Here is a 9,070-nt window from a genome sequence, read left to right as displayed (position 1 = left end):
AGCTCCGCGCGTGCGTGCGTGCGGCGTCGCAGCCAAAGAGATGACGCCACCTAGAGCTCGAGGCTGGCAATGTGCAAACCTCCCGCCAAGAAGCTCTTGTGCGAATTCCGAGCGCCCTGGTGAGCCGCGCTGTATGGAAACGACATTCCGCATTCTGCAAGAGCGAATGGGGGGGAGGAGGGGGCGGGGGAGGTCCGGGGGAGCGACGCGCGATCGCACACCAGGGGGGACGAGGTCTGCTGTGTAGGCTCTGGCTCTGGCGCTGTCGTGGGTGGTCCCCACGGCTGTGTCCTTAGTCTACGCTGTTTCTGGCTGGGCCATTTCTGGCACCCATACCCTCTCAGAACTCCGTTCTCACTTCGGGCAGATTTCATTATGATCCGTTATGCATAATTGCTGCCTCCTCATAATTAGGCAGCCGTGGGAAGCCCCTTCCATTTCAGCAAGCCCAGGGCAGGAGGAAGAGGCGGGGGTAGGAAGAGATGGGGGCCCTGGGAACCCAGCGGCGTGACCCCTGACCTCAGCGATGGGGCCAAGGTCAAGGCTAGAGTTCCAGGTCAGACTAGCCTGGGACGTTTTAAGACTTTCCGCCATCTGTCCGGCCCCCAGAATGTGAGCCCTACTCCTTGACAATGCAGAAGACTGGCCCTGGGGTTAGATGCCTCTGCCTGGTGTCCTTGCTGCCTAAAAATTCCTTTAACTCGTCTGAAGGTGCTGGGAAAATGTCCCCATCTGAAATTATGGGTCCCTGGAGAGTAGCTTGCCTTTGTTCAAGGAGCCAGGAGGAAAATTGCATTTAGCAGACACCTAGGAGGTGGTGGAGCCCAGGAGGTCAGGGTCAGGCAGGCTGAGCCAAGTGCCCTGCTGGTCCAGCCAAGGGGACCCCTCTGGTGATGACTGACAGGTGAAGCAGATACAAAAGTATAGAGTCAGCCCTGGCGGAGTAGCTCAGTTGGTTAGAGCATCTTCCTGATACACCAAGGTTGTGGGTTCGATCTCCAGTCAGGGCACATACAAGAAGCAACCAATGGATGCATAAAAGGGTGAAACAGCAAAAGTGATGCTTCTCTCTCTTAAATCAATAAATAAAAATTTTAAAAAAGTATAGAGTCAGGAGAATAACAGGGAAGGTATAAGATGGGTTTTCCAAGAAAAAAGCTAATCAGGAGATGCCACCTAATTTCTCCTGATTACCTGAGGTCTCCAGGACAGAGACACATACCCTTTATTGTGGCACTGTGGCTACCTGCCTATAATTGTTCTCATGAAATGGCTTAGACAAGAGGGGTGGACACAGGAAATCAGAATGATAGTTCTGATAATTAGTATTATTTATTTTTAAAAATGTATCCTCCACAGCAGGTGTTCTTAACCTGGGGTCTACAATCCTTAGGACACCCATGAATAGTCCTTGGGGAGTTGACTGCCTGAAATTGTTTACAGAATTGTGCATGTATGTGTACACAGGCATTTTCTTGAGGAAAGAGGTGTCCAGCTTTCATCAGATTCTCAAAGGGTCTAGGGACCTAAAAAGGGTTCAGAATTCCTGCTCTAGATACCTCCTCTGTAGGTCAGCATTTCCCAACATAAATGTCTAGGACCACAGGCATCAGGGTTACCTGGAGCACTTATTGACAGGCAAGTTCCTGGCCTCGAGCCAAAGCTCCTGAGTCAGACTTTCAGGGGTGGGACCTGTGATGTTTTCTGGGAATGTTGATTTTGATGCATTGCCAAATAAGAGAAATAACATCAAGTCAGGGCAGTGTGTGCTGGTCCCTTGTGTCTGTGACACCTTGGGAGAGAACCCCCGATGTAAGCTTTGGTAGGGGGGAGAAGATTGAAATCCTATCGGGTTGTGTCCTCACCCCCTTTTGTGGCACTGACTGAGCTAGAATGTCCAGGGGGAGGGCAGAAGTTCTGGCCCAGGGCTGAGGCAGGCCAGCCAGCCAAGACACAGATGTGGTTTTGGTCTGAGAATCTATGACTGAGTTAATCTCTCCATGCCATTCCACCCCAAATCCACAGCTTCCCATCTCCCCAGATAAACCAGTCCCAAGATCTTGCCTGGGCCCCATGGGCTGACATGTCTGCTCCTCCTCTCCTCTCCTGGCCTGGGCTCACCTGGCCACCTCAGTGGTAAAGACAGTGGTAGAGATTTTGGGATGGAAGCATCCAGAAAGCCTCTACTGCAACCTGCCCCTCCCTGGCTTTACTCCTCTTCCATCTTCTCTCGAACCTCTGCTGGCAGGCCCTCATAAAGGCTGTTCTCCACCAGAAGCCCAGCCTTCTTTAGCTCTCTACAGTTGCCCAGTTCTTCTGGCAGAGCCTCCAACCTGTTGCCCTTGAGCTCCAGGCGGATGAGGGACCTGAGGGCCCCCACCTGGGGAGACAGCTGAGTCAGTTGATTGTAGCCCAGGAGTAACGTCCGAAGCTTACAGCAGAAGAAGAGCTCATCAGGCAGGGTCTCCAGGGCATTATAGGAGAGAGCCAGGTGTTGCAGGTTCTGCAGGAGACCCAGCTCAGGTGGCAGGGAGTGTAACCCATTGTGGGTAACATCCAGCAGGCGGAGGCCAGAGCACATGCCCAGTTGGGTGGGTAGGGCCTCCAGCTTGTTGTGGCTGAGGTAGAGCTGCTCAAGGACCCGCAGCTTACGTACATGTTCGGGGACGTAGGCGATCTGGTTGTGCCATAGCCTGAGCGTGATCAGCTTGCGACAGTGCTGGAAGCTGAGGATCTCCTCAATGGACCGCAGGTGGTTGTCCTTAAGGTCAAGTTCCTGCAGTGCACCTAGGCTAAAGACTGCATGGGGGATGCGCTCCAGCCCGCAGGCCACCAGCTCCAGCTCCCGTAGCACCGTCAGCTTCTTGAGGCTATTAAGGGCCAGCAGGCGGGCCCCATCATTGTGCAGGCTAAGCCGCTGCAGGTGACCAGCCACATCAGTCACGCTGGCTGGGACCTTGCCGGCATTGCTCCAAAGAGATAGCACCTTGAGCTGCTTCAGCTCTCGGAGGCTCTCAAGGGTAGCTGCCTGAGCCAGCTCTGGGGGAAAGAGCCCCTCAAGGTGCAGCTCTTCCAGGCCACGCAGCCCAAACACCCAGAGAGGCACCTCGCGGAGCTCCTCACACTTGATACGGATGACCTTCAGGCGGTCCCGCAGAAAGATCTGCAAGGAAAAGGGTAGCCTGGCAGGAGAGTGGATCAAGCTGAGTTCCTGCAGGTGCACCAGCTGTGACAGGCCTGGGGGGAAAGTGATATCAGAGATGGCCTCCAGGCGGAGTGCCTCGACCTCACGGAGCTCAAAGACGGTATCAGGCAGTCCTGGGAGCATGCAGAGCGCCAGCTCCAGCCGGCCCTTGGTGTTGTGCTGCAGCTTCTGCCGAAGTTTCTCAGGTGTCCACTCATGGTTGAGGTTGAGCTGCTTCAGGCGGCTCTCGCTGACCTCGGAGAGGAAGACAGCGAAGCGCTTGGAGTACAGCGGGTCATACTGGTCGATGAGGTGCAGCATAAAGGCAAAGTCATTCTTGACATCGGGAATGTCACCCATGCCAGTCTCCTCCCGAACAGAGCGGAAGGAGTATTCCTTGAGGGGTCGGTGGAAGAGCCAATAGAGTGTATAGAGGCAGGTGATCCCATAGACACACACAAAAGAGATGTAGCAGAAAGCCAGCTTGGAGAAGAGGTGGGCCTTGGTGTGGTTGCAGCAGAAGCTGGCATAGCCCGTGAACCTTGAAGTCTCCACTGTGCAGGCCACCACGAAGCTTATCTTCTCCACATAGATGAGGTTGTAGACCAGGATGGCAAAGAACTTGCAGACTTTGAGCACCATCTGCCTGATGTACATGGTGTATAAAATGTCCCCCTCTTCCACGTGCACACGGAACTTCTTGACCTTCTCAAACAGGGCTTTGGCCTGTTCCCCCTCCTTCTTGTCCAACAGGGTAACAGCTGGTGGCTCAGTCACCACCTTCTCAGGCTCTGTCAGCACCTTCTCTTTTTCACCCTCCCCCACCTTCCCTGGCCCTGCCTCAGCAGCCACAGTTGCTGTTGTTCGTCCAGTGGCATGGCCCTTACGGTTCTCCCCCGAGACCTCAGACAGAGCCCGTGTGGTCCATGGTGAATCGAAACACTTGCCCAGGATAGAGGTGAAGTGTTCGATCTTGGAGCTTGTGCCAGGGAACTTGAACCAGAAGCTAGTGCAGACCATAAAGATGAGTGTGTGAATGACAACCAAGTAGGGAAAGTACTTGGGGTACCAATGAAGGGCCTTCTCATAGCAGAGCTGGTTAATGAAGCTGTACTGCTGCAGGTCCAAGTTATTTTTGAGGCCGCTCACTTCCTGGAGACCCTCCATCTGTTCAGGGACCCCCTGCAACAACAGTTGCTGACACGGGGCCTCAGATAAGTTCTCCCGGGGTTCATGACTGGGCAGACAGATGATCTTGTCCTGTGTCACCTATGGAATAGGGAAGAGGGTAAAAGAGGGTGAGGGATCTGGGGAATCGGGAGAGAAGTAGGCTGAGGTGGAAGGCCCTGATCCCCAACTGTCCCCAGCTGGCTCTGATGACTTTAGAAGAGTCAATAAATCTGAGCATCAGTCTTTGTCTGAAAAAAAGAGTTAGGTTGAATTGTGTCCCCCAAAAAGATGTTGGAGTCCTAATCCTCAATACCCATGAATGTGGCAGTGTTTCCAGAGCAGATGGAGTCAAGATGAGGTCATTAGGGTGGGCCCTAAACCAATATGACTGCCTTTATTTATTGATTGATTGATTTATTAAAAATATGCTTTTAGCCCTAACCGGTTTGGCTCGGTGGATAGAGCATTGGCCTGCAGACTGAAGGGTCCCAGGCTCGATTCCGGTCAAGGGCATGTACCTTGGTTGTGGGCACAACCCCCCGGTGGGGAGTGTGCAGGAGGCAGCTGATCGATGTATCTCTCTCATTGATGTTTCTAACTCTCTATCCCTCTCCCTTCCTCTCTGTAAAAAATCAATAAAAATATATTTTAAAAAATATATATACTTTTATTGATTTCAAAGAGGAAGAGAGATAGAAACATCAATTTTGAGAGAGAATTATTGATTGTCTGCCTCCTGTATGCCTCACACTGGGGATTGGGCCTACAACCTGGGCATGTGCCCTGACTGGGAATCAAACCGTGACCTCCTGGTTTGTAGGTTGATGCTCAACCACTGAGCCACGCCAGCCAGGGTGACTGTGTCCTTTTCAAAAGGGGGAATATGGACATAGACACACACACGTAGAGGGAAGATGCTATGAAGATATAGGGAGAATATCATCTATAAATCAAGCCCCCAGAACCTAGGAAAGAGGCATGGGACATATTCTCTCTGACAGCCCTGGGAAGAAACCAACCATGTTGACACTTTGATTTCAGACTTCTAGTCTTAAGAACTGTAAGATAAAAATTTTCTGTTTAAGCTACCCAGTTCATGATAGTTTGTTATGACAGCCCTAGCAAATTAATAAGGTAACTGCAGTTCTTACTAGGTTCTAGGGACAAAAGTATTATAAAAATATGGACTACCATAGCTATGTGCAGGACTTTGGTGCTGCTGCCAGTGATGGAGAAAATGGGAAGGCTTCAGAATTGGTCTGTAAGTATAGGGGGCTCTGGTTTCTCCTTCCTTGGATAAGAGGAAGATTTCTGAAATTCCCCAGGCCACACCCTCTAAAGCACTGGTTCTCAACCTGTGGGTCGCAACCCCTTTGGCAGTCGAACGACCCTTTCACAGGGGTCGCCTAAGACCATCCTGCATATCAGATATTTACATTGCGATTCATGATAGTAGCAACATTACAGTTATGAAGTAGCAACGAAAATAATCTTATGGTTGGGTCACAACATGAGGAACTGTATTTAAAAGGCCAGAAGGTTGAGAACCACTGCTCTAGAGCCCCGCCCCTATATAGATTCCTCTCCTACCCCCTCATTCAGGCCCCGCCCTGCCCCTTCCCTTACCTGGAGGGTGCAGCCAAAGACCCCGATCATGAGCATAGCCACTGTGAGGTATTCGGCCAGTACGTCCCACCAGGGTTTGAGCAACTTGAAGGCAGGCTGCTGCTCTGAGAACTGCTTGAACTCGGCCAGTGGAATCATCCTGCCTATGAGAGAGGAGGAGGTGTGGTGCGGAGACCTCAGGCAGTGGCATCTGCTGGTGGGGCCCCCTAGGAGCCAGACGCTGCTCCGGATCTGCACTTTACCCTGCCGAAATCTGGCAGAACCCAGGAGCTGTGCGTCCCCTTTCCCTCTCCCCCAGACCTCACCTCCTTCCTGGAGCCAAGCGACTAATGTTCTCACTACTTCTGCTCCCTGGGACCTCTGCACCAATCTGAACCTGCCTGCCCTTTCAGGGCTCAGGAGGGCTGTCCCAGGTGCCACTGTCCCCCAGCTAGCCTGTGTGTCCTTTCAGAACCAGGGCGTCTCTTACCTTTAACTACGAGCCAGGCAAAAGTCCCTCTGCAGCTCTTTTGACTCCAGACACTGGGTGTCTGAGTGTCAGGACTGGCTCTCCACCACTGGACGAGAGGATGGCTCAAGGCTCAGGACTTCCGGGGCGTGGGCCCTGCCACCCCCTTGAGGGGAGCTCGGGGCACCACCTCCAAACTCCAACCGGAAAAGCCGGCTGGAGCCTGGCTCCGATTACAGGCCCCAGGGACAGGGAGTGGCAAAACTGAAGGCTGGTCAGCCCTTGGGGTGTGTGGCTAGGACACCTGGGTTTATAGAGGGAATGTACCCAGAATCTGAGGCAGAAAAAGACACTTAGGCTCTGAAAGTGTAGGGCAGGGGGTGCCAGGGTGAGTGAGGCTGTGGCAGAGGATCAGGAAATGAAAAATTTGGGGAGAGAGCCAGTGTGACATCTATGACTGAGACAGGACTGGGCGGCCAGCCCACTGCCTGTCCCTGGGTTTCATTTTAGACCAAGGTATCCTTATTCCAGATACAGATGGCCAGGTGCAAGTCACACAAAAGCCACAAGCCTGGACCAGGAGCCCCCTTCTCTCCCTGAGGCTGGAGGTGGGAGGAGAGGGAGGTAGCAAGGCCGCCACTGCCTCTGAGGGGGCTCCTAGGCCACCCACCTCTCCCAGCATCCATGGTTCCCAATATATAGGCCTCATTTTCTCCCAATGGGTTCCTGGAGCCTGCTCGCCTCATCCTGATAGCTTCACTGGTGCAGGCTGGGCAAGGAAGGTAGCATCTGGGCCACCAGCTGGTCCTCCAGCCCTTCACCCATCTTCAGGGGGAACCTGACCCAGTCCCACACCTGCACCAAAGGCTCTGACACCTCCCTTTCCCATCCCCTCATCCCTTGAAACCCTTGGGGATTTAGTGGGTGGAGATAGAGGATGCAGGCCCCACCCACTTAATCCCATCAGAGGTTCCCACCACTGTACCAAGATGGGGATAGGCTAGCAAGATGGGTACATGTCTGCTCACACCCAGACTCCTGGGCTCCCTGACTCAGGCCCTGACTCACCCAGCACCAGGCACACGCAAGGAGGTGCACAAAGAACACAAGATCCCTTATGCAATGGCTCATTCCTCATACTCAGTTTTAGACCATCCTAAACAAAAAGCCAAGTAAAAATGCCCCAGTGCATCCCAGTCAGTCTTGGTCACCAGGGGATCTGATAGAAACATACCCAGGGCATCTTAACAGCCCCAAGCACCCAAAAGTACATTGCAGCCACCAAAAGGGTCACTTGGGGGCATTTTGAAGTGTGCACATTTGTGCATGTAGGCCTAAGTGCGCAAACACTGAGCTGAGGGGGGACCTAGGACCAGGGAGACACCACACATCCTTTTCCAGTCCCTGCCACTTATGGTTCCCCCTGCCCTGGCTACCTGTCCCTGTAAGAGACACTGCTCAGTTGCTTAACTTAAAAATAGGAACTCTGGGGGCTGCAGCAGGGGACTTCCTACCTGAGTTCCTGCTACATTTCAGGATCCATCTCACAATGGCAGAAGTTCACTTCTGGGGTCCACAATCAGGCAAAAAGAGACCCCTAAGGTCCCCAGCAGATTGCTCAGTGGTTCCCATGGAACAAGGTGCATATACAACACCATCAGAGGCAGACACGAGGGGTTATCATTATGTGTCTCCATGACTCAGACTTGATTGTTGGAACCTGCCATTAAGCTTCCACAGACACAATGCCCCCCCTATGTCTGAGCAGGGCTAGTGGGAGGGTCCAGAGAAAAGGACTTTCGGGATGGGGGAAACCCTTAGAAAAACAACAATGGGGCCACACACACAACTTACAGCCACCATATCTCAGTGAGCATGGGTGTTGGAACTCTCTTTTTCCAGCCTCAAAGGGAGAGAAATAATTTGCTCAAGTTTTCACAGCTACAAATGGCATTTGAGGTGGAACCTCAAATGCCTGATTGCATCCATTCTGTTCCATTTTGAGAGAAAACCTCTGGCAGAGACTAGTATCTTTGCCAAAAGAACTTCAGTAGGGGAGTATGGAGGTGAGATGGTGGGATGGCTGCTCTGCATGCCAGATTGAAGAAGGGGTCTCTGTCAGCCTAGGATAGGTACATGCCCCCTACCCAGTCTTAGCTCCACCCATCCACACTTGACCCTTGCTTCTCCTCTCTTAGGCCCTCCCCAATCCTCTAACCTGCCTCCAAAAACACGTGGTGGTGAGGACTCCTGATCTAGCCCCTATCCCCACCCACAGTCCATGCTAAGAGTAAAGGAAAACACAGCAGCAGTTGTCAGCGCTGGAACAGGCCTTGGAAGGCACAAGGTCCAACCTTTTGACTTTTACATAAGGGAGAAACTGAGGCCTTGGTGGGGGAGGATGGGACTTAGTAGCAGATGGGGGGGGGGGCACACCTGGGAACTCCCAACCTAGTACTTTTCCAAGGTGCCCTGCCAGGACTTGGGGGTCTAGGTTCAAGAGTCCCAGAGAGGGCAGCCTCGTGAAGAACCCAAGTGGTGGTTCTGGGGCCTTATGGAGCTCAGAGATGAGTTGTTGCTGTTGTCTCAAAGGCCAAGGAGAGGGAAACATCATGAAGACCCTTTCTCCCCCCCCACCCCCC

At 52.8% G+C, this 9,070-nt stretch overlaps 1 protein-coding gene across 5 annotated transcripts in view; it reads right to left on the bottom strand.

Moving 5' to 3' along the window:
• Positions 1-1,313: 1,313 nt before the first annotated feature.
• LRRC8E (leucine rich repeat containing 8 family, member E) overlaps positions 1,314-9,070 on the bottom strand; it is an 8,093-nt gene continuing 336 nt past the window's right edge. Inside the window, exons 1-3 of one of the 5 annotated variants that reach the window (XM_014543254.1) lie at positions 7,943-9,047; positions 5,981-6,123; positions 1,314-4,453 (exon numbers count right to left, since the gene is read on the bottom strand). In XM_014543254.1, coding sequence (XP_014398740.1) covers positions 2,210-4,453; positions 5,981-6,118 — 2,382 coding nt within the window. In that variant the 5' untranslated portion in view covers positions 6,119-6,123; positions 7,943-9,047 and the 3' untranslated portion in view covers positions 1,314-2,209. Of the gene's footprint in view, positions 4,454-5,980; positions 6,124-6,449; positions 6,567-7,942; positions 9,048-9,070 lie in introns of those variants that run through there. The other 4 variants (XM_014543253.1, XM_005870695.2, XM_014543256.1 and 1 more) reach the window with 4 other exon arrangements.

The sequence above is a fragment of the Myotis brandtii genome, unplaced genomic scaffold (assembly GCF_000412655.1).
Source record: "Myotis brandtii unplaced genomic scaffold, ASM41265v1 scaffold321, whole genome shotgun sequence".
In the NCBI taxonomy this organism is placed as follows: domain Eukaryota; kingdom Metazoa; phylum Chordata; class Mammalia; order Chiroptera; family Vespertilionidae; genus Myotis; species Myotis brandtii.
The sequence above is the reverse complement of the archived record's forward strand: the minus strand, read 5'-3'. Positions and strand labels throughout refer to the sequence as shown.